Source organism: Drosophila gunungcola, assembly GCF_025200985.1.
Source record: "Drosophila gunungcola strain Sukarami chromosome 3L unlocalized genomic scaffold, Dgunungcola_SK_2 000005F, whole genome shotgun sequence".
Taxonomy (NCBI): domain Eukaryota; kingdom Metazoa; phylum Arthropoda; class Insecta; order Diptera; family Drosophilidae; genus Drosophila; species Drosophila gunungcola.
The window spans coordinates 5,196,414-5,222,462 of NW_026453180.1; the positions used below are offsets into that span (position 1 = coordinate 5,196,414).

Here is a 26,049-nt window from a genome sequence, read left to right on the forward strand (position 1 = left end):
TGGATGACGATTGCTTAAACAGCCTTTGTAGTTTGTAAAATAAATGGTTACAAATTAAAATTATCAATTCAGAGTGTGGGATATCACTGATCTCTAACCTTTGAATACCACCATGTTATCAAATCACACCACTAGTAAACATCATTACACACAGTGCACTTTGATCACAATCCGAGAATAACGCACTTCATCTAATCGGCGAATCTACGGCCTCCTCGACTGGTTGTTTTCCATTCAACCACAGGGTTGGGTCCCCGATTTTTCCACTGCCTTTTATGCAACGCAGGGTGAGGCATAATAACGCATAACGCACAATGGAGTCGATAATCAGCGCAGTCCCTCCTCTTTTTTCCCCTCCGCCAGCAGATTATCACACTCCCAAGTCTCGTGCTCCCTATCGTTGCCTTGCAGTGACCCCTCGAAGAACCCGACTTGTTGAACTGACTGCACTGCCTCGGATTGTTTACCACTTGTAATGGAAACTTTTGTAAACTTTCCACAAAAGCCAGACAGGGGAAAATTACCAAAAAAAAAGTGACATTGGCCATATCAATTGAACAAAAGTGAAGCAAAGAAAAAAGCATTTGCTCGAAAAGTGCCAAGTGGGTAAAATTCCATTAGACTTCGAGTTCAACATATATTCGAATTATTTGCTCTGCTCATTAGTAAGCTGCTTATGCCAGTCCTAAGCCACAATAGCATATATTTTTTAGTCACTTGACTGAACATTTAAACAAATTGAAATATGTTTAAAAACAAAAGCGTAAAGACGTCAGAGCAGGCTGTCGGTATCTGATGGATGCATTCATTGACATTTGATCGAGACCAAAAACAGACAAATCATAATTTAACAATCCAAAACCTGGGAAGAGGAAGGTTTCGGATAAAAGGGGATCTAAACGATGTTTCAAAGCTCTAATTCTTCAGGATGCAGATTTGAGTTTTTGATACATTGTTATAACTTTATCTTAGAAAAAAAAACTTATACATAGCTCTTTGATTATAATCTACTCCATATAGACAGATGTAATATAATTATGTGTCTAATAAAATGTAAAGCAACCATACAGATGTTTCATGTGCTTTCTAAAATATAATTGTTATTATTAGAATACATAATAAATTTATCCCGAAAATTAATTTTTTAGTGTATCTGTGGATGCGTGAATTCCCAATTAGTAATGGAATTACTTGCTGTGCGTAAAAATTGTATTTTTCTTGTTGCCTTCGTTCCATTTCTCTTTTGAATATTTTTTTGCGAATTGCAAATTCATTCACCTTTTAATCAAGCAAACCAGTTGCGGCTGTTGTTGTTTACTCTTCTTTTTTGGGGTTCGTTGTTGTTTTGGGTTTTGGTCATTGCCAAAATGAATTTCCCTGTTTTGTATGCGCCACGAAATTCGTGATAAAATCAACGTGAGATAGATACAAAACAAATATTTAGCTACGACTAAATAAAGGCAAGAGTTTGAGGACTGCGGATGACTAATCAGAAAAATCTGAATAAATAATGGGAAACAGAGAGCGAAAGGTTGCGCCTGCGCCCAAATCAATAAGTTTATCTGTTTTGTGTGAATATTTTTTGGGCACTTGAAATATCCGCGAGTTGTTTTTGTTTACCGAAAGCTTTTCATGAATGAACGGATCCGACTTTTTTCGTATTGTTTGCCTTTCGATTCAGTTGAATTCGATTCAATTTTTCGTTTTCAATTCGATTCGATTCCGATTGCCCCCGCGGGCAGGTAACACTCGATAATGTAAAAAGCGCCAAGTGTCTGTCCGCCTCTATCTGTGTGGGTCTCTCAAGTACGTGTCTTGAATGAAAAGCTTTGCACGCGTGTTTGTTTCCCTCTTTGCGGCAACTTGATTTTTTTCGCAAAATTATCTCGGACTTAAAATCTACAGAAACACACAGAAACAAGACAAAACTAACTTCATGAATGAGCCAAGCCAAAGCGAAAAAATGTCAATACCAGAAAATACAATTTTTGGTTGCTTTTCTTTTCGCTTCGCAGAGATCAAGATGTATAGACCACGAGTAGGTTTTGTTTTTGAACTGTATCTGGTTTTAAGGTGAGTGAAATTCGAGTGCTACCAATGCAATTCAATGTTGAGAAAGTCGTTTCATTTGATTTGGCTTTTTTAATGATCGTTTTTGATAGGTAAACTATTTTCAATGCACGTTAAAAGCAATTAAACCTGCCGAAATCCTAGCTTTTGCTTAAATGGAAAATAATTTCTGAAAATGTATTTAAATACAGTTCAACGTTTGAAGCTTGCACTTCCGTTGCATTAAAATCAACAACAATGACCAATATTAAAGAACGAACCATAATATTCTATAGGTGTGCCACTACGAAATAGGGATGAAAGTTATTAATATAATTTTAACCAATATTACTGATATTTACTGTTATTAAAACTCTTTTTATTTGTTATCAAGGTTTATTGCTTTAATGTATCAAATAATTTTGTTCGTAAAATAAATACAGAGGTTAGAAGGTTTTCTGTATCAAATATCAAAGAACAATTCCAGCATCCTTTGTGTCTCTTTTACGAATTTCCACACTTTTTCTTTGCGATTTGCGAGACAAACACCGCAGCCATAAAATCAAATGGAAACCGTGTCAGACTGAATTTCTCGTATAATTTCATTCAAATAGGCATATTTAATTTCACATTTAGACGTCTTCATAGCCACATTTGAGACATCCCTACTTGGTCTATGCGGGCTCTGCCCGAATGGCCAACAAGGCGAGGCGTACTCGACTTACCTCAGTGACTCTTCCCCGCGGACTCTTTTTCCATCTCTATCCGTACGAGATATCTACGAGCTGTTGACCAAATTTCCGGTTTCTGGTTTCATTGTAAAAAGCTAAGCGACAGCATAGAAGACAAAAACATTTTCGTACGTTTCGGTATTTTTGGTTCACACGTGCGCGGGTAATAAACTTCAAATGACCGAAACTGAATGGAGCTCTCCGCAGGCATTAAAGTGGGCCTGGCCAGATACAAGTCAAGTGTTGGGGCCAAACACTTTGCGACTCACACTTAAACGACACAATAACAGAAACAAAAGCAAGACCAGCAAAACGTTTAAGACCGCTTTCGTACCTGGCCCTCTCCTCACTATTTTTATCGCCTGCCTTGCCTTATTAATGTATCTTCTGTGTTTATCATTGTCGAATTTTAATTAAGCCGAACTCGGTACTCGTGTTCGCTTAATGCGTTTATTGTCCAACAAGTTCAATGCCTTCTCGCTAAACCTCTTTTTCCCCTATCCCTCGATTTTTAATTGGCCCCTGTTTTTGGTAATTACAAAAGAAAAACTAAATATGCAAGCCTCCGGAAGAATTTGGCCTGTTTTTATTGGGAATTAGAGGTTCGGGTAACCACGAGGTACAAAAAACATAAAACCACCTCGATAAGATGACAAGATTATGGGTTTCATTTATGAATATAAAGGTGGGCCCTTGAACTTGTCATAAAGTATACAAATATTCTTTGCCTTAAAAAAAAAATACAGTTTTCTTACAATAATCATTCTTTAGACAACGATATTAAGCCCAGTCATGAAAAATAAATTTCGTTTGATTCATCCCCTTTAATACACAATTTCCTAATACTGACTTTCTTTCATTTTGATGACTTTGCTTAAAAATAATCCTAATGCTCCAAGTTTATGACGAATGATCCTATAAATAGCCAAAAAGCTAAGGCAGTAAATGTTTATTAAAATTTCAAAATATTACGTATACGCTATGTGCTTTTATTCAAAGTAATAAGCGCTGGTCTCTCGCAACCGTTTCAAACATATTGAATTTCATGGCACTTGGGCGTCTATTTTAGACCAACCCAACCCCAGCGAAGCCATAAAAATTAATTTATTAATAACCCTTCTGTGGCTCAAAGAAATTCATTTCAGGGTTGGAGTTCGAATTTGAGTTTGACGAGGGGTTAAGGGTAAAGAGGACCCTCTGCTGACGCGTCATTAAAGCCGTCTGTGCCACACACACTAAACACATCCCATCCACACATTAGTGTCAATGCTAATGTTAATGCTACCGCTCATATCCTGTCCGAGGATAACCACAGTGGTTTAGACAGTGGGGCAGATGATAGGCTATTTTAAATAGTGTGGAAAATTTTAGATTATTCAGATTATTTATATATTGGAGATATTGTATGCTTTTTTTGTTGGGTACCAGGTTCGAATTTGTAAAAATAATTCCTAAAAACTTTAGAGATTTTCCCCGATTTTTGTACCACTGTGCTCTTTGTCTCAAGCTTACTTCTCTGACCATGTGATTAGATGTGAAGTTTGTTTGGCTTTCGTTTTTGCAAATAGACTTCACAAATGTTATGGCATCAGGAAGTTTAAGGCCCCCTATCCTAAATATGTTTTTTGTTGTTGTTATGTTTAATGTTATGGCCGTCGAGGGTGAAGGTGTAGCATCTAATGGGAATTGCCCCGCCCCAAACCCCTTTGGATCCCATTTAAAGTGAAGATATCCGGTACGGAAGTGCTGTTGTTTTTGTTTGTTTCTGCTTCTGAGTTTCTTATGGCGGTTCGGCTAATTTCCGGAGGAGAAAGCTGGCCAAAAATGATACCCCGCTTCTAATTGGTCCAAGAAACAACTTCGTTGCGGAAGATCCTTTCCATTTTACTCCAGGTTAATGTAGTAGGTGCTTCGGGGGTGGACTTTGAGGTACTCCCTGCCATATCGGGAAGTAAAATTTTATGCACAAGTTGTTTTTGCCGTTACTGCCGCTGCTGTTGGTGGCGCATTAAATTTGATGGTCTACTAAAATTTCTATCAAAGTATATGCATGAAATTTTTCTCCTGAAATTTGGGGGTGGCTTTGTGTTGTGTGGGGATTGGTGTATTAAAACTTTATATGCATTATAAAATTGGATTTTATGTCACTCCCGAAGTTGCCATTAGCCTTTGTCCCCTCACCCCGGAAAAAGAAGAAAACATAAAAAATATTTTTGGTAGTCAATTGCGTGCCAAGGGGAGTTTTGAGTTCAAGCCGAGTGTTTGTCTCAGTCGTATTGTTACCGACGAGCCCAAAAAAAAATACCAAACAACTCGCTCATAAAGTTCCAAGTATTTCCCAATGCCTTGTAATCGTAAAAAGCTCCCCACAAACGCAAATTGAATGAATATTTGCTCTCAAATTACCCCAAAAAATTAACATTAAGCTGAAAGTTGTCTTAGAATTTTGGGTTTGATTTCAGTTTTACTTTTCGAGTGCCCTAAAAAGAATTATTTGAAATCAATTTTTTATATTTACGTCATCTGCCCCATTTGCTTTTTATTCCCGTTGCAGAGTATTTGTCAAATGAAGTGGAAAATTGAAAGACATGTTGTTGGATTGATATCAGTAGGCCTTCATGTGATGAATTAGGCACTTTAAGATCGTTTAAAAAAAACTAACTGAGATATAGAGCATGGCTTACTTGTATCTTTATATTTAGCCAAGTTTACTCTTGTGTTGTATTACATGAATCATTTGTTTAAATACTATTCCGATGCCACAAATTTACTTTTATGGTTTCTCAAACTCAACTTCGCAGAACGACTCTATTAAGCAGCAGGAAATGTCCTTAACTCAATTCGACGGCCATAAAACGAAGGGGAATCTTTCGAATATACCTAACCGATCTATTTAAGAACTGAAACCACCTGCTCCTCGTCTTCATTAGCTGGGAAGCTCGGTTTCGCGCGGCCTCGTAAATGTCGTAAGGAGTAAATTTGCTAAATTGGCACAAAATGTTCCACAGAATATGAAAACAATAAAATTCCAGTAAAAAAGAAAACGTTTGACCATTGGATGGCAGCATATCAGTGGGCTGAATCAGCCCAAACTCGTTTTATTTTGTAATTTTTAATGTTTTTACGAGGCCATAAAATTAGCAGCAGCCGCATTCGAGGCACAAAGGACAAGTACGGCATCGAAGCATGAATATGAGTACGAGAACAAGTACGAGGACTATAACTCATGCGACAGTTAGATGCGAGCACTCAGATAGGCCGGGCCATCTGAATGATTTCGATGACGAGGATGAGAATGAGCACGAGGACGGCAACGAGGAGGCCGATGAGGATGGATATCAGGCTGGAGCCGACTGAACGAGGCACTTAAGCAAACTGCAGCGCCGCCAATTGCAGCCCGACGGCATTCCTTTTGACTTATGAGGTCGCTTTTCGAAATGGGATCGTGAAGCGATAGTTAGAGGCAAAGATATTGGCAAAATGGATGCCCACTGTATAAACAACCAAAATTTTTTTATTTCAAATGGGACACGAAAAAATACATACGTACAGTTGCTGTCAAAATAATATTAGCTTTTGCGTATTGTATTGTTTTACAAGCGTATTGTATTTATTAAATGGGTCAAATATAACAAACCACATATGCCTATGATAAATAAAATTAAATAAATGTTTTAAATGTTTTAACAGATTAGACTTTTTAAACGAGGATTTATAGCTGTTTTCATAGACTGCTAGAAAAACGTTTATTTAAGAATATTGAAAAGTTAATTTTATGGAATTAATAACAGTTTAACTATTGTTTTAATATCCTCAATCCAATCCTAATTTTGTAGAATTTTATATCGCCTTAAATTGTCCATCTCTGTGCATTTGCCTTTTGGTGCATTGCATTGATTGAGTGTTGAGAGGACGAGATGCGGCGCTGTGATCTCTCTATTATGTTTGGCCAGGGCAACAAGGCCATAAAATTTGATTGCCTTGATGGCCAAAAAATAAAATAGAAAGCAAGGAGTGGGAGAAAGAGAAGGATGAGCCTGCCAGAAGACGAGAAGGACGAAAGCCAGCTAAGGGAACACACAAAACAGTTTGGGCATCACAGTGGCTGCGGACTGTTTTTCGGTGCTGAGTTTGCAGACAGGTGCATCGCGAACGGAGTTTTTTTTATATTTTTGTTTGGCTCATGGGGGCTGGACCCCGCCCCCGTGCTAAGGCCTAGAGGCAGAGCGTCGCCATAATAAACCAATAAAACGTTGCCGCTGCCGTCGCCGCAGCCACATGCAGTTCCAATCAAGTGACTTTTATTAGGGGCAGAGCGGCCGAGAGGGATGGATAGAAATTGCCATAGCCATGGCATGTAACCAAAACAAAGTGAACTACCGCAAGAGAGCCTAAGAATAACCAAAGTTTTTGGCGAGCATAATTAAAATTACGTCGAATTCGAAATACCCTACGTGGGGACTCCGGCGACAAAAAGAACGCAAACGAGGACTACATGAAATAAAAGTGCTTTGAACATATATTCCTCTAAAATGATTACTGAATCTCATTCCTGTTACTTAATCAAAAAAGCTAAAATGAAAATGCCCCATCTGATTTGCCATATCAGATCAAATGAACTGCACAATCGCAGATCTTGCATAGCCGATAAGTTAGGGTATCACCCCCCGGTGCAGTAACAACACTAACAACCACATCGGCAACCTGTAATGAGCCGCTTTCTTCACTCGGGGGTTTCCCCCTTTCTTGTTTCTGGCGCTGCTGCTGATGTTGCCGCTGCATGGTAAATAGATTTCGATTGCATGCCTCGCCGTGTCTGAGTCTCGTAAAGCAAGAGAGGTATATATCCACTATATCGTATATAGTATACAGTAGAGGGGGCCGCAGCAACTGATTGTCTGAGATGGACGCGGCGCGATTGCTTTAGTCATGGTCTGTTGGACACGTGCGATAATTATGGTAATATTTGCATTTGCGTGTGGCTCCGTTAAACAGTTGAGTGAGTTGCTGGGCGCCAAGACGCGACTCGATCGCCGGAGAGGCCTGTCCTAAAGCCGATGAATTGGCTTCGTTTTCGGGGCTTTGGCCAGGCCAGACTTCCTCACAACAACTGCCCCGATCGCTCCCGATCCCCGCCTTTCGCTTAATGGCCTTTTAAACAGCCAGCACAGCCCCCAATTCGCCCCGGCCAGCCACGCCCCTTGCCGCAGGTTTTCAATTAAGTCGGATTGCAAATTATTTTATTATAAATTTTGTGCAAAGCTGAATGCAGTTATTTTTGATTAAATCATATGAAACCACAGAGTGATTCGCGATTATGAACGTTATGTGGTCGGTTATAAGTCGGCTGGCTCGGTTGACAAATTAATTACTTATACTCGTGAATTGAAATCAATTCTTTAATTCAATGCATTTGCCAACAGTACAAGATCATTAATGTAAAAAATTACAAAAAAATGATAGAAAAGCTTATAACAAGATTTGGGTGGCATTTCTAGATTTTCAAGTAAAATATAATGCTTTAAGTCTATATCAATCTTTATAAAATTATTTGGTGGCCATCTTTCACATTTTTTTCCTACTTTGCATTATTTCCGTTTTCAATCGCATTACCTTTTTAATGATAATAAAAAAATAATGATAATGCTTGTTGGCCCAACTCTGCCAGAAGTTGCTGAGATCCTACATATACTAATTTTCCTAATCAAATACGATAATATTAAATTGGTTAAGTGACACCGACTTCCAAATAGAACTCAGACCTCCACTTCCGGCCCCATAACCTAAAAAATTAAAGTCTGATTTAGTCGTGGTTCACTCTACAAAGTATTTTTATACCCTTGCAGAGGGTATTATAATTTCAGTCAGAAGTTTGCAACGCAGTGAAGGAGACGTTTCCGACCCTATAAAGTATATATTCTTGATCAGCATCACTAGTAGAGTCGATCTAGCCATGTCCGTCTGTCCGTCTGTCCGTCCGTTTATATGCAAACTAGTCAGTCAGTTCTTAAGCTATCTGCATGAAACTTTTCCAAAAGTTGTGTTTCTATTGCAGGTAGTATATAAGTCGGAACGAGCCGGATCGGACGACTATAGCATATAGCTCCCATAGGAACAATCGAAAAATAAATGAAAAAAATGTATAACTTTGCTGTTTTTTAATTTTTTGTTTGGTTCTTCAACATATAGCTGTTTTTTAATTTTTTGTTTGGTTCTTCAACATATAGTAATGGTAAAATATTTCCGATTTACGGTTTAAATTTCATCAAAATCGGACAACTATAGCATATAGCTCCCATAGGAACAATCGAAAATATAAATGAAAAAAAATTAACACTTTGCTGTTTTTTAATTTTTTGTTTAGTTCTTCGAGATACATATAGTAATGGTTTTATATTTCAGAATTACGGTTTAAATTTCATCAAAATCGAACGACTATAGCATATAGCTCCCATAGGAACAATCGGAAAAATAAATGAAAAAAAATTATAACTTTTCTGTTTTTTAATTTTTTGTTTAGTTCTTCGACATATAGCAATGTTTAATTATTTCAGAATTATGGTATAAATTTTATCAAAATCGGACGTCTATAGCATATGGCTCCCATAGAAATAATAAAAATATATAAAATAACTATCTAATAATTGAGCTGCAAATCATCATAGTTTCAATGTTTTTTTTTAGCACATACTCAAGTAAATCATAATTTAAATGTTTTCAAAAGTATTTAATTAATGCAATAGCTGCAAGGGTATATGAACTTCGGCTTGCCGAAGTTTGCTTTCCTTCTTGTTTAACCTACATTTTGTAGTATAAAATATTTAGTTAGACGTTTTTGTTTTTACCAGTTTTTTTTTTAAACTGTCACAACGTGTAATTAAAAAAGAGATGTTAAATAAAACGGTTTAATTGAGTATAATTCATTCGCCTTTATTTTCGAGGTTCCCCACTGACGTCAAACGACAAGAGGGGTGCAAAAAGCGGGGTCAAAAGCCATGTAGGGTCCAAAGCAATGCTCCATGTCTACTGTCATTTTGGTTTGGCATTGTAAACGCCAATTACGAGTGCACCCAAAAACAGAGGAAATTAAACTTTACGATTGACCATTAAAAATCTGTTAGGCTAGATCATAAAAAGCTAAGTATTAACATTAAAAAATTGCCCAACTTGGAGAGCTGAAGAATAAAACGTTTCAAGGAGAAAACGGTTGTCAAAACTTGTTAAGAAAGCGTTCCAATGTAAATCATTTATTTGACGACTTCTTTTAATTTGAAATAACTTTTTTAATTGCTTACTAATTCCCTATATAGTTTAACTGTTTCAAGGGCTACAACAACTAGCTTCTCAAGAATGCACCATTATCACCTGCATAAATTAACAGCAAAATTCCAAATTAAATTCAGCATACGCTCAAAGGAAGCGCATTTGGTCCCAAACAGATCGTAAACTATCACGAATCTTGGCCTGACGCCATTTAAACGCCACCAACGGAAAACGAACATAAAATAAAACGAGAAATCGCGAAATTCTTTTTGTTTTGGACCTGGTTCTACCTGTGTACCAGGTCATTGAATGCAATTCTCCCTGCTCCTCTGGCCCTGTCCACTCCGATTACAAACTGTTGAATGAATTCCGCTGGCCTCTTTTGCGCTTTGCACAAGTATAAGTCCCTGCTTGTGATTAGAACCCGAAAATTCGAATCTTCTTTGAGTCGCCGCCTTCGGAATTCCAAGAAGGACATCTGCCCGTCTCAGTCGCTCACTAGTCTCCCTGTTCATTTTAGTGCGCTGTTCTCATTTAAAGCATTTTTATGGCATTTTGTTTTAGTCGCCGCTTCATTATGATTTTTATGGTCACTTTAGCATGGCTCGTCCGAAGGAGTCGCCATCCCTCAGGTTCTTACACAGAGAAAAAAAAGCATTTATATTCATAATTCATAATTAGTTTAATCATTTGGATACCAAAGAACGACTTGTTGAAAGTTCGCTGCAAAAGCGGAATATAAAGATAAAGAAAACAACATAATACAAAACAAGAAAAGAAGCAAACTTCGGCAAGCCGAAGTTCATATACCCTTGCAGCTATTTCAAAAACGAATTACTCTTGAAAACGTTAAAATTTTGCGTGTATGTTTAAAAACATTGAAGCTATTATGATTTGCAGCTTAATTTTGATAGTTCCTATGGCAGCTATACGATTGTTCCTATGGGAGCTATATGCTATAGTCGTCCGATTTTGTTGAAATTCAAACCGTAATTATGAAATATTTAACCATTACTATATATTTTGAAGAACTAAAAAAAAAGTCAAAAAACACCAAAGTTTTAATTTTTTTATTTATTTTTCCGATTGTTCCTATGGGAGCTATAAGCTATAGTCGTCCGATTTAGATGAAATTTAAACCGTAATTCTGAAATATTTAACCATTACTATATCTCGAAGAACTAAAAATAAAAAATTAAAAAACACCAAAGTTATAATTTTTTTTATTTATTTTTTCCGATTGTTCCTATGGGAGCTATCTGCTATAGTCGTCCGATCCGGCTCGATCCGACTTATATATTACCTGCAATAGAAAGACAACTTTGGGAAAGTTTCATGCAGATAGCTTTAAAACTGAGAGACTAGTTTGCGTAGAAACGGACGGACAGACTAACAGACGGACGGACAGACGGACATGGCTAGATCGACTCTCCTAGTGATGCTGATCAAGAATATATATACTTTATAGGGTCGGAGATGTCTCCTTCACTGCGTTGCAAACTTCTGACTGAAATTATAATACCCTCTGCAAGGGTATAAAAATAAGTTTAATTTAATTGTAACAATACCTTCCAATGGCGGAAAGAAAAAGAAATGACTCTAAAAAAATGTTTTTTTCTACTATTTTAGCTGTTAAAATACTAACCAATTGCCCAACACAAAAAAAAACATTTTTGTTAATATTAAAACCTATAGTTCCATGTTTTTTTTTTTGTGTGAAGGTGGGAGGGGGCATTGTTTAGGCCACGTTCACCCCTTCTCGCGGTGCTTTCTGTTTGAACACCCAGTTCAGAAGGAGGAGAAGGAAGCTGGAGCCGAGATTCCAGAACAAAAACCGTTTTTAAAGCTCGTTATAATTTTTGTATTCCCTTTTTAGTGGCGGATTTCTCGACTTCTGCGCCCGAATTCCCTGTGCATCTTGGCCAGGTGATTGGCCTTTTGGGCATCTCTCGTGTGAGTTTCGCTTTAAATATCCTTGGGGCCCAAATTGGAACTGTTCTTGGCGGCATGCTCTTCGTTTCTCCCTGCTCTGCGGGTCGTCTCGATTCCGATCTTGATCTGTTTTCGACTCAAAATGAAGTTGCTCCACTTTATTGCCGTCATTAATATGGCCTCTATCGCGGAGATCGGTTTGAGGTTTTTTAATCGAAGCCATGTTAAAAAAAAACTTAAAAATTTTGCATTAATTGGAAGGGAATTTTGAAAGGATCTCTAATAGATTGAAAAATTAAGTTTGAATAACAACTCTTGTTGCTCAATTTTAAAACGTAATCAGCATCATTATTATTTATTCAATAATGTTTTGTGTTATAAAATGTTTTAGAAAACCTTTGTTTGAAAAGAACTTATCTAATGGATTTTAAGGCTTTCATCCTTAAAAAATTCTTTAAATTTCTTTCCACTATCTTTATCTGCCTTTAGTTCCCATTTTGAGACCGCTCTTGTGCAGTTCAATGAGCTGGTGCAAGGTAAATTCCCCCGAAAGCCCGCAAATTCCTTAGAAAAGCAAAAAAAAGATCCCCCTCTGCCGTTCAGGCACACACACAGGCACAGAAAGGGAATTAAAAACACATAAATGTCACTTTCGAATAGCTTTTTGTTTTATGGAGCATCTTTTTTCGGACCAAAACAAAACCCAAAAGAACTGTGAAGAAGCAAAGGGTCCCCCTTTCTGGGAGGGGCGGCGTCTGAGCAACAAATTTGACGCAAGCGCAACGCACACACCATATACAGATAGTCGCACAGATACAGGTACAGACACAGCCACAAATACAGATACAGAATGCCAGACGATGCCCGCTGAACTTGACAATGAACTCCCGGTTGACCAAATTCGAGGGCAAATACAACAAAAGGTGATTTACCTTTATCCTGTCCCTCGTCCTCGTCTCCTTGAGAAGTCTGCGAAGATGCCTCTACTTAACAATAGATACCACAGACTCAGATACGGCTTCAGATACAGATACAGCTACAAATACAGCCATAACATTTCGAACGAAACCCATTCAGACGCACTTCGCACATTAACGCCCTGGATCTGGATCTGGATCTGAATCGGAATTCGAACCCTCGCGTACCTCGGATAATGTCCTTTATTCTTTATTGTCTGCTCGGTGTGGGAATCTCGACTAGAGAGCGGTAACTGCAGTCGGGATTCTCGGAACTGACCGTCGGTCTTTCAGAAGCGTGCCGTAATCTCTTTTTCGGGCCGAGGCCGAAGAACAAATAAACCCAACAAACTAACACAATAATAATGCACCGTCGTCGCTTTTAATCAATATCAGGCAGCATTTTTCTAAATGAATCAATAATTCGGAGAAAACTAAGGGATCTAAAGAAGAAAGAAAGAGATGTCTAAAAAATACTGCAACATGTACCTCTCTAGAAATTCAAAAAAGATCATTTTCCTGTTGACATGTGGAATAATTTTTAATCTGAGCGTGCCTAAAGTTATGTTCCATTTTTTTCAAAAATTTAAAATTTAAATTTAAGCTTAAAGCTTAAAGTCCAAGATGAAAATAAAAATATTGATAAATGCTCACCTGAGTCATTGATTAGGTTTATTAGACAATTATTATTACCACTTGTGAACATTCCTTGGAGGGACAATTTATTTGACTCTTGGCCATTGCAATTACTTTGCCGTATATTTACATGATATTATCTCCAGATTTACTGCCCACTTGATAGATACCATAAAAATGTGTGCACTCTATGTTAACCATAAATTACGTCTCGCCGACTCGGTTTCGGTTAACTGAACTTTGAAGTAAGTCCACAAAGTCTCGCAGAAGTCCTCTTTTTGGTCCTCCTTTCGGTCCCACTAAATCTCACCCACTGACCAGCGAGTCAGAACGGCTCGATTAGCGATAGTATCTTGTCGCATTGTCATAATTCTTGGCCTGGGCAAGAAGAGCATACAAAAAGCCATTAAAATCTCAATGCCACTCAGTCCAGACCCGAGCACCCGACCCCTTCCCCGGTTCTCTTGGGCGAGCTTAGCTTTCTTCTAATCATCTGCCAATGACAATGACAATGACCCCATCGCAGCCAAGTTTGTTTACTGACCAGAGCTTCTGCTTTTGCTTCTGCGGCTGCTGTCGTTGATATATTGGAGCGTTTTGTGTTTATCGAATGCCATCATCTTATTTTCATTAACTTGTTTTTCGCATACAATAAATCTTTCTTCCTTGTTTCGAGGGTCCTCAAACTCCACCCTCAAGCCACGAGATCAACATAAAAACGCTTGAAATGCGTTTCAGATTTTGCGGGCTGCACATCACAGTTTGATTTAGCTGAACTAGAATTCAAATGAATATAAGTATATTTTCAACGAATGATTGAGAATTGAATGAGAATGATGCAGAATTTTTTAAAAAATAATCGAATAGTTTTTAACCAGTCTTGACATTCTATAGCTCTATAGGTTTAACATGTTATTATTAAATGTGGTCATCCTGAAATAAATTAAAATATTTTGATAATAATAACTTTAACAAATAGAAACAAATAGAAATAGAAAATAATTGAAATAAACAAATAAAATAGGAATCAAATTTTCAAAAAAGTTACAGGTTTTTAACAAATTTAAAGAGATTTAAAATTCTACTCATATTATTTTACTAAACTAGTTTTTCTTATTGTCTATCATATCTCATTGTAGGTAGCGCTTAAAATAATAACTGTCGGGGCTGAGAAAGTAATTTCTGGCCTTCAACTAAATCTAAGCAAAAATAGTTTATTAAGAGTGAGAAATATTATCATATTGTTATACTTGATATCAACACTCAGACCCTCGCATCGAGATTGACGGCAACGGTTTAAGCTGAGTGCTTCAGTGCTGCAACATGGTCAAAGGAGAAAGGAGGGTGAGCACTTGGCCACCCATTCGGACGCAGCATTATTAGCCAAGTTTACAGACACATTTGTCAATTTTATGGTGCCAACAGGACGATGTATGACTTTCAAGCTTTTCGGGGCGAAACGATGCCGCATTGCAATTATTATGAATCATTTTCCGGACAGCTTCAGTGAAGAGCTGGTGAAAGAAGGAGCCAAGGGGTCGAGAGTTCTTTTTTCGGAGGGATGATAGACTTGAGGAAAGGGGGGCTGAGTTAATTACCGTCAACGCATCGCGATGTGAAGTTTTTTAATTCATTTGGCAACTTTGGCATACATTTCGTATTTCTGGATTTGATACTCTTTCCAAGGGTAAATCAATGTTTATAAGTCATTAAAACTGTTAAGTATTTAAATAATTTTGGATGTCTTCAAGTATCAATGTAGTCAAGTCATTTGTTGTTTGTGGTTTTTAAATGTAAAATTATAATAGTAAGGCAATTTTATGTTAATACTATCTCTGTGGCTGGTAAAAGATAAGTTTTTTTGCTACATTCGTTTTATTTTAGCATCCTGCCCATACCAAATTTAGTTATAACGCTGATAATTCCTTGTTATTATACCCTTGCAGAGGGTATTATAATTTCAGTCAGAAGTTTGCAACGCAGTGAAGGAGACATCTCCGACCGTATATAGTATATATATTCTTGATCAGCATCACTAGGCGAGTCGATCTAGCCATGTCCGTCTGTCCATCCGTCAGTCCGTCTGTCAGTCTGTCCGTCTGTCCGTCCGTTTCTACGCAAACTAGTCTCTCAGTTTTAAAGCTATTTGCATGAAACTTTACCAAAACTTGTCTTTCTATTGCAGGTAGTATATAAGTCGGAACGAGCGGGATCGGACGACTATAGCATATAGCTCCCATAGGAACAATCGAAAAAATAAATAAAAAAAAATTATAACTTTGCTGTTTTCTAATTTTTCTATAAGTTCTTCGAGATGTAGTAATGGTTAAATATTTCAGAATTACGATTTAAATTTCATCAAAATCGGACGACTATATCATAATACAAATACATATATAAAATAACTATATAATAATTGAGCTGCAAATCATAATAGCTTCAATGATTTTAGACATATACGCAAGTAAATCATCATGTTTTAAAAAATATTTAATTTTTGCAATAGCTGCAAGGGTATATGAACTTCGGCTTGCCGAAGTTTGCTTCCTTTCTTGTTTTTGTTTCTGTTACCCGGCGTTGATCGATGACGGCATCGTCTTGACCTCTCTGAGTGTGTCTGATTTTATTGGAAAAGTTTTCTCAGCGGCACCTCACAGCCCACTCCCTACTGCCCTGCCTCTGGTCCACAGCTACCCCCTCCCACCCACTGTGCAAATCATATTTTATGGTCATCATTATTACCTAATTTTTATGCTCTGCCAAAGAAAAACTGCTGCTGCTCCATCTGAGGGAGAAAACTTGGTCCTGTCCTCTTGAACGAGGACCTTGTTGCACATTCCCCAGACCATGGAAATTTCACTCGACTGCCTGGGCACTGATAAAAGTTTTTTCCTTTACCATGTTCTGTGTTCCACCCTTTTGCTCAGCTTTTACTGGTATTTTTGGAATTTTAGTTTTACATTTAAGAGAGCATGGCAGACAAAATGCGATTGCTAATTTTTCATGGCGGATAATGAATGATATATTGGTTCCAACAATCTGGGTCGGCATGCTAGAGAAAAGGGGCATGCAATTATTCAAACTATTTGTCAGCACAAGGCAAAGACAAAGAAAGTGGATGGAATTTGGAAGTAATTACCCAAAACTTAAAACTTGACTTTGAAAGGAGCTAGAATGAGATATTGAGAGAGACTCGTAATGGGAAATAAGAAGAAAAGTGAAAGAGGTACACTATTTCTATAAGAAAATTTCAGATTGGGGGAATTATGTCAAACACAAGGAATTGGGCTTTAATTCGTCACAGTAAACCCAATTTACCCCAACATTTAAAATAAGTAGATGACAACTTGATCACTGTTCGCCCCAAAAGAATCATCAAAGTTATAGCCCTTAAAAACAACTGTCAAACGGTGGATCTGATAACTGATTTGTGCGATAAGCCAGCTTTCAATTTGCGACTCTCGTGTGTAAGACACACACTCCATATCATTTTGGCTAGGGCCAAGGAACTCGTTGAGCACACATGTAGTCACAGACACATAAAGTAAATACATAATGTTGGGCAAACGACTAATATGCGATTATGGCAAAATGGCAAATCAAATGCTCCTCCAAAATCAACACAGGGCGAGGAAAGGCGAAGGGACTTTTCAACATTTTGCACATCTGTTCGAATCCCGTTTTTTCGCTCTCATTTTTTTTCGGGCCAGACATGGTTGTGCAAAGAAAAAAGTAAGTACAATCAGAAATATAATAAGAAGCAGGGGACAGTCCGCAGAAGTTTGGGCGAAGGGTGTGGTATGTCTGGATGAGGGTGGGCAGCGGGCAAAGGTTACTGACACAGCACGCACATTGACCTTGATCGCAGACAGCGCTGATTTCTAAGCAGGAATGGCAGGGAAAACGGGAGCAGAAATGTTGGCATCAGGATGAAAAGAAGGTCTACACACAGGACACGGGACAGACAGAATAAATTATTTCCAAATTTATTTATATTCTCAACCTACCGCATTGTTACATCACGTAACAGTCAAAGTCGAGGGGAAATCAAGGGTGGAACGCACACAAAGAAGGCCAAAAAGATGCTTAACCCATGAGTAAGTTAAGTGTGGCTAAAGTTTTGTAGCTTTATATTAAACATACATTTAATATGTATAGACATAGTTATGTACAGAGGCAGTTATAATTTATATATTTAATAAAAAAAAGATGCCTTAAATAAATTTAAGTAGTTGTTTTTTGTTTTAATAAAATTAAATTCGTAATTTTGAAACAAAAAGCCAATACTATGTATATATCGAGATATATTTAATTGAAATTGAAAACATTTTTTCGGTTGTTCCAATGGGAGCTATTGTATAAGTAAAGTCGACCGATTTTAATGAAACTAAAACCCTAATGATTTTCCGATAAATTTACGATCGTTGTTAATCAATTGAAAAACAGCAAAGTTCTAGTTCATTGATATATCTACATAATATATTCATCCAATTTAAATTAAACTTAAACCGTAATTCCGAAATAACAAAACACATCATTGTTAGTTATACAATTGTTTTCAGTAGTAAATAAGTACATTTTATTATTGTACTCAATATTTAGATTTAACCTTGGGTAATGTTCAGATATTATGTTGCGTATTCCATTCGAATCACCAGCCCTGCAAGAAAGTCGTACAGTTCCGGATGGCAATTCAAAATATTCCAAGCATCTATTTAGATGAAAACACCTAGAAATAAACTTGAGCTGATATGAATTATGCACATATCAGTGAGGTGGGCAACAGTTCAAAGCCATAACAATGCTCTAAAATATTATCACGATGCAGCGACAGTCACCGTCGCCAATTGCCGGTGAGCGCCTTGGCCGTGGGCCTTATCTTATCACCAGGTGGCTTGAGGCTTGACTGGGCTCGACTGCAGAAGCGACCGGACTTGGATTGGACAGCATCCAAAGATAAGGCGGCCGATCTATTTTCAGCGGGGTCCTATGCGACGACCTATGCTGATGGCGGCGAAGTCTGCCGCTGATATGGTGCAATGCAAATAGACCCAAGTCGGGGGTATAAAAGACCCAGGCTGGGTGCAGTTAAGACAACAGACTTTAGGTGTTGGTCGTTGAGCGAACCAAAGCCGGAGCAGTTGAAGAATCAAACAGCAGGAGCGAAAGGACCAAGGATGAAGCTGACCCTAGTGATACTGGCCCTCGTGGGCTGTGTGGCCGCTTTCAGCGTGCCCACGCAAAAGGTGAAGATCGCCGACAAGACCTTCCTGGAGAGGCAAAAATTCCTCTTCGAGATTGTCCACCGCATCGATGAGCCGCTGATGTTCGAGGAATGGATCAAGATGGGCCAGAAGCTGATCACCGACAAGGCTCAGTATGAGGTGAGTGTTTGAAGTCCTTTCTAGAAACCCCCGCCATGAAATGCATCTCCGCATCGCCCCCTAGACCTTCGACTTCTACATGGAGAAATTCTGGGAATCCTACAAACTGGGAGCCCTGCTACCCAAGGGAGAGTTCTTCGGCGCTCTGGTCAAGACCCACCACAAACAGGCCTACGGTCTGTTCAACTTCTTCTTCTACGCCAAGGACTGGGAGACCTTCGTCCGCAACGTCGCATGGGCCCGCATCCACGTGAACGAGGGCATGTTCGTCTACGCCCTGACCCTGGCCGTCATCCACAAGCCCGAGTTCGAAGGCCTGATCCTGCCCCAGATCTACGAGATCTTCCCCCAGTACTTCTTCAACAGCAAGTTCGTCTACGAGGCCGAGAAGTTCGACTATGAGGTCTTCAGCAAGCTGATCATGTACGAGAAGGAGTACAAGGACATCCTGTACAAGGACTACAGCGAGTTCACCGGCAACTTCTACTTCTACACCAAGGACTGGAAGACCTGGCAGTGGTACAAAATGATGGGTCTGGACCAGGAGTGGTATGTCGAGGACAAGTACTTCCTGCGCGAGAACTTCGCCCAGTTCGTCAACGACCCCAAGTACGTCGATGTGGTCAAGGGACTGAAGAAGTTCTACATGCCCGTGGACTACACCCGTGACATCTCCTTCTTCAACGATGAGACCAAGATGACTTACTTCACCGAGGACCTGGGCTGGAACGCATACTGGTACTACCTGAACATGGACTACGCCTTCTTCCTGAACGGCAAGCAGTTCGGTTTGGACAAGGACCGTCGCGGCGAGTACTGGATCTACAACGTTCAGCAGATCCTGGCCCGTTACTACCAGGAGCGCCTGGCCAACGGCTTCGGCGAGATCCCCGAGTTCTTCTGGTACAAACAGATCGAGTACGGCTATGATCCCCAGCTGATTTACTACAACGGCATTGGCTACAGCTACCGCAAGAACTACTATGACTTCTACACCTACGGCAACTTCGAGATGTACAACCATGTGCAGAACTTCTTCAGCCGCGTCTACAAGGTCCTTGAGACCGGAATCTACAAGACCGCCGACGGTCAGGTGTTCGACCTTCACAAGCCTGAGGCCGTCAAGTTCGTGGCCAACTACCTGCAGGGTAACGCCGATACCTTCGATAAGTACTTCTTCAACTACTACTACATGCTGGCCCATATGTACTTCGCCGATGTGGACTACACCCAGATGGATGTCTTCCCCAATGTCTTCCTCAACTTCGAAACCATGCTGCGCGATCCCTTCTTCTACACCTTCTACAAGAAGTTCACTGATGTGTTCTACACCTTCAAATACTACTTGAAGCCGTACACCCAGAAGGACCTCTTCTACGAGGGCATCACTATCAAGGATGTGTCCGTCAGCAAGCTGGTGACCTACTACGACATTGTGGACTTCGATGTGACCAACCTGCTGAACGACAAGATGACTTTCGTCGACGGCCAGTACGTCTGGGACAAGGCTCTGCTGGCCCGTCAGGCCCGCCTCAACCACAAGCCCTTCGACTTCGAGTTCACCATCGAGTCCGACAAGGTGCAGAAGGGCGTCGTCCGCGTCTTCCTGGGCCCCAAGTTCGATGAGTACGGCCGCGTGATCCCGCTGGACTACAACCGCAAGAACTTTGTGCAGATTGACAGCTTCGTGTATCCCTTCATTGCCGGCACCAACACCATTAAGCGCAGCTCCAAGGAGTTCGCCTGGACCGCCGAAGACAGGATCACCTACACCGAGCTCTACAAGTACGTGATGCTGGCCAGCGAGGGCAAGTACGACTTCCCTCTGGACATCAGCGAGCCCCACAACGCGTTCCCCGACCGCCTCGTTCTGCCCAAGGGCTGGGAGCAGGGCATGCCCATGCAGTTCTACTTCTTCGTCTCGCCCTTCGCCGAGGAGTACGAGCAATTCTCCAACTTCGACTACACCTACTCTTCGGGAGTTGGATCCGGCACCCGCTTCGTGGACTCCAAGCCCTTCGGCTATCCCTTCGACCGCCAGATTGATGAGTACGACTTCTTCGTGCCCAACGGCTTCTTCAAGGACGTCAAGGTCTACTACGTGGACACCTTTGCCAAGTACTTCGAGAAGAAGTACGCCCAATTCGGCACCTTCGACTACTCCATCGAATACTAAGCAGCAGCACTGGATCTAGCTCTTAACCCTCACCTTAACTTTACCAATTGCAATGCCTAAGGCAAAAAAACCCATACCAAAAAAATATATGAAAACGAATTAAAAACAATAAAGAAATACTTAATAATTAAATTTTGACTCGTTTAATTTCAAACATTTGAATCATTAATCAATTCATTTCTTGTTTATACCAAAAGAAAAAAAACTTTTGTCCTAAACCACTTCAAAACTCCCATGTTATCTAGACAAAATAATATATATTGATATTAAAAATAAAAGCACTAGAAAGAGTTTCGATAAATAAAATAATTGTAACTCGAATGTAAAGATAATACTTTGGCAAAATAGTACATCTAGAGTGGATTTGCTAATATTTTCTTCAGAAAAATCTGTTACTTTATTAAAAAAAAAATTTATTCATATTTTCAGATCACCTGAAGCATATTTTGTTGTGCTTTCTAAACAAACAAAACGCCTTGGGGCTCAACATGGGTTAAGGCTGGTCCGGCCGTGTCCGAATCGAAATGAAACCGAAAACTGGACGCTGGAGTAGTCCCTTTTTTTCGCTCGGTGGAAAGTAAGAAAAAGTGTAATAAAAAGCTGAACCCTGCAAACGAGCGGTGGAAGAGGGCAGAAGTAGGGCGAGGTCCTTGGACAGGAAACGCCAAAGGTTCGTTAAACTTTCAACGCCAGCTAAGCCCGACACGAGTCCTGAGTTCTGCCTCCCGTCTCCTGCTTCGCATTTGGTCCTGTCTGCGGCTCAGCTTCTGGGAGGCGGAGGGAGGAGATGGAAGACTAGCGCGCTCGTGCGCCGCTTCCTGGCCACGCACAAAATATCGACGCACTTTTGAAAAGTCCTTGGGTCCCAGGTCCTTCCCTTATTTGTATTTGGTGCGTCACTCCTGCCAGCTTGTGGGTATCGTCTGGCGGTGAGACGCAGGAACAACGAAATGTAAAAAAAGAAACGTAAAATAAAACAAAACTGCCTGGAGCAGCAACCACCACCAACAACATCAGCATCGAGTGTAGTGGCAAGGAATGGAATGGAGTTGAGTGGTTTGGTTTGGTATGATATGGTGGCACAGCCCAGTCAAAGACCTAAAAAAAAACCCGCCTTTTGTCCGTGTGCGTGTGCTTCGCCCCCCTTTCAAGAGTTTTGTCTAGAGCTCCTTGGACTTCCTGGTGCGTAAGGAGGCAGTCGCGCACTTCATTCAATTCAAATTACTTGAGCTTGTCTTGGCTCCAGCTCCCGTTTTAATTGCCCGCCGGGCGGAGGGGTTTGGCCGGGCTGCTGCTTAGCCCATAAATTATAAACATTTGCCTAAACTTCTCCCTCATTTTGTTTGCTCTTTGCCAAGGCTCAACATATTTTAATTAAAATATAATTAAAAATAAATATCCGAGTGAGTCCTGTGGACTGAAGCTCTTTAAGGGATTTGTCTCTTGGTTATCCTAAAAATATTGACTTGATCTACTTCTAGGCGGTTTGTAAAATTAAGCTTGATTTGGAAACACAAAGTTTTATTAGGCTGAAACAAAAAAACAAAACAATGTCTTGCTTAAATATGAATTTAAATGGTATTTTGGATACTAACGCGCCATCATCCTTAAAATTTAAAAACGCAAAGCTCGCAACTGCCATTTCATCATCAGCAACGATAAACAGAAGAGCACTATTATTTCTTTCTGGACTGCCACGCCCCGCAACTGTACACCACATGTGGCTTCTTCCGCCCCTCTGAACCCCTCTTAACCCGCTGCTGCCGGCACTCTTCTCCTTGCACATCTCCCCGCCATTTTGCTTCGTTACTCTGCACGCATTTTGTGTTTTGTTTGCTGTCCACAAATTAGCAGTCGACGACCCCAATATCAGTTTACGACCAGAGAACGGCAGAGCCAGAAGTTCGAAAAGCAGGGAACGAATCCGGTGTGAAGGGGGACCGGTCTGATTCCCGTTTCATCCTCACCTTGCGGCTGTTTGGGCCGGCTGGCCAGACACCGAAGAACTGACGAACCAAAGAGCCCACGAGCCGCAGAAGGCAGCCCCTTCTTGTCCCGCCTTATTGCACGTAATGATGTTGCCACAGTTTAGAATCGTTCGCATGTCGCTCACAATAAAAAGAATCTTACACATTCACAACGACACAAGCAGGGTCAGTTAGGCAGCATCAAGAACGTAGCTTATTAAAGAATTGTTTTACCATTATCATAAGGGAATGCACTCTAGTACGAAGAATACATTTTTGTTTATATTTAAGCTTAAAATTTAACCACTTTAATACAAACAATTGAGACAACGGGACAAGACGTTCTGCTCCAAAGTATCTAGACTTGTTTATTCAAAATATAGAAGCTCTACCAATTCAACCGCATCTGTAGTCCCACTGAGAGATTGGCCTTCCCCCACTCATTCTCAGGGGCTTCGGGTTTCGAGTCGGGAGTTTGTCTCTGACTTCGGCTTCTGGCACTTGGTTTTCCACATTCTGGCGCGTCTGTTGGCCTGTTCCTGTTGCCCTGTTCGTTGCCGTTCTGGTTTTTTTGCACTCGTGCCTCGGGTGCGGCCCCTCCTGAACAACCGACAAACACCCCCTTCTTTTACACCCCTGCCTTGCTTCTTGCTCGTTCTGTTTTGCTAGCGAAGCTCACAACACAACAGAGTTTTCCCGCCAAATGCCTCAAAATGGGGGAGCGAAAAGCAAAATAAACCAAACCAAATCGAACCGAACTCAACTGAACCGAGCCGAGTGCAGCAGACAATACCACATGGCAAGTCCTAGGTCGGTTACACCACCACCACTGGCAAATGGCTATGGTTATGGAACTGGCAATGGCACTGGCTCTGGCTCAACTCCACCACCAGCAGCACCACCAGACCAGAGGCCTCGCCGCAGAGGCGGGCACGGGTTCGGAACCCGGGCCCAGACAGATGCGGGTCGAGGACGAGGGCGAGGATGAGGTTGAGGTTGCGTTGAGGTAGCTCACTGCCTCATTGTTGTTCTGGTGTTTCGCCGTTTCAATATTGAAATCGACAAACGAAATCATCAGCAAATTGTGTGCACTGCGCAAAAGAGTAGATTAAAAAAAAAAAAAAAACAAAATTATAATCCAATTGGAACCATCTAAAAAATTGTATACTTAAAGTAAACAAACAACTTTTAACGAGTCCCAGACCAAACAGTTTCCAAAAGTTTTATTGGGTTACTTCAATATTTATTAAAGTTTGGTTTTTATTTTAATCAGGAGCTTTAAATGTTTTAATTGTAACACTGATGGAAGTGCCGAAAATGTTAATAGAATCACTAATAACTAACATTATATTTAGCATTTAGTAGGATATTGATCATATATAACACGTTAGTGATATAGGAACAATTTGGATAATAGGTATATTTTTCTCGTGTTTTCCCATCCGTTCCGTTTCATTCCATACCAAATCCGTTCCGTTCCCACGTTCTTCGCTCCGTGTGAATGAACCCGACCAAGGACAATGATCTACGGCGGCTCAGACTCACAATCAGACTTTCGGGCTTAGAGCTCAGGTCCACTTTGAGGACCACGCCTACCCAGCCAACATTTTCGCTTTTATTTTCATATGCGATTTATTTGGCCGAGGGTTGATTTTTAACGACTGCGGCAACGGACAGCAGAAGAAGCAGAAGCACCCGGCGTCATTGACATTGCAATTTTGACGAGGGCACAGCGGCAGAAGCAGCGAAAGCAGCAACATCAGACAAACAAAACAAATCGTAAAATTTGTACCACACCACCGCATACCGCTTACCACCCCCAACAGTCTCTCGCTCTCATACCGCCCGAGTATCCAAACCTATGGATGGATGGTTCAGCATCCAGACAGACGTCGTCGACGGGGGCACCCAAAAACCAAATGTACTGAAGCAGCGGTAGACGAAAGTGAACAATCCAAGTATTTGCCGGGGGTGATACTTTCTGGGGATGGGGTTAGTGGGGCGTAAGAAATGGGGTGGAGAAAGTTTTGAAGAGTTACAGAGTAAGCACCATAGAGCACACATTACTTCGCAGTTAGAAATTAGAAATCAATCGAAACCCCATTATTTAAAGATTTATTTAAAGTTTTTATTCTCTCCTGAAGAAATATAGACAATATAGACACTATAATTTATTGTAAATCTTAAAATTGATTTACAAACTTTTCGATTCTTCCCAATTTAAAAGCCATTATTCTGATATTGTCTCTGTAAAGTAGAATAGGCTGCGACTGGCGACATTGTCCTGCGGCTGCTGGCAGCTGGATGCGTCACGTTATTAAATATTTAGTGACAAGACAAGTCCCGTGAAGCACCCCAACCCCCTTGGTACCCACCAGAGCTTCTCTTAACCCTTTAGACAAACCATTTAAATGGTTACCGCTACCCCAAAAAGGTACAAACGAAAACAAAGCTGATCCCTGACTCTTTTTGTTGTTGATTGAATACGCTGCTGTTTGTTGTTGGACCAGTTAGCGCCTCTCGTTCCCTTTGGCCGTATCTTTTACCGAAAAACCTCGGTGTGTAGTTTTGCACCTGCCCCATCATCATCGTCGCAGGCCGTGGAGTTGAAAGCACCGCCAACTGCCACCGGTTGGGGTTTGTTTATTTGTTTGCCCGTTGTTGGGGTTATTTATTTTGCCATGTGTGTGATGGTCGGGAAGCTTGATGCAAAGATGCAGTTCAATGTCCTTTGCGGTCAACGGGATCAGTGAGTCGTCGGAAAAACATTACTAAGATTACTGATAAAAACCGAAGCTCCATTGTTTATAAAATACCTTAGAAAAAGTGTTTCAATATTATATTGGGATTTATCTTTTGATTAATCACTCCAAATGCTTGAAGGCTCTCCTCCGTCGAATAGTCATGTTAGGAACCCTTCAAACGGAAAAAAAAAGCTCCCTCGCCTCGAGCGCC

The 26,049-nt window shown here is 40.3% G+C and overlaps 2 protein-coding genes across 12 annotated transcripts in view; one reads left to right on the top strand and one right to left on the bottom strand.

Moving 5' to 3' along the window:
• The window catches only part of LOC128259048 (uncharacterized), a 367,779-nt gene that overhangs the window by 288,347 nt on the left and 53,383 nt on the right, over nt 1-26,049 (bottom strand). Inside the window, exon 3 of one of the 11 annotated variants that reach the window (XM_052991169.1) lies at nt 13,586-14,343. The exons of 9 other annotated variants lie outside the window; for them this stretch is intronic. The gene's annotated coding sequence lies outside the window, so the exon portion shown is untranslated. Of the gene's footprint in view, nt 1-1,278; nt 1,296-13,585; nt 14,344-26,049 lie in introns of those variants that run through there. One more of the 11 variants, XM_052991174.1, reaches the window with a different exon arrangement.
• On the top strand, nt 18,654-21,259 carry LOC128259028 (larval serum protein 1 gamma chain). The gene is made up of 2 exons (XM_052991125.1): nt 18,654-18,951; nt 19,016-21,259. The coding sequence occupies exons 1-2, from the start codon at nt 18,745-18,747 to the stop codon at nt 21,125-21,127; spliced, it is 2,319 nt and encodes a 772-aa protein (XP_052847085.1). The 5' UTR covers nt 18,654-18,744; the 3' UTR covers nt 21,128-21,259.

Bases quoted from the DNA above. Each gene is read 5' to 3' on its own strand.
- LOC128259028 (XM_052991125.1), top strand. From the start codon at position 18,745: ATGAAGCTGACCCTAGTGATACTGGCCCTCGTGGGCTGTGTGGCCGCT. The intron at 18,952-19,015 runs GTGAGTGTTTGA...ATCGCCCCCTAG, and splicing joins CCGACAAGGCTCAGTATGAG to ACCTTCGACTTCTACATGGA.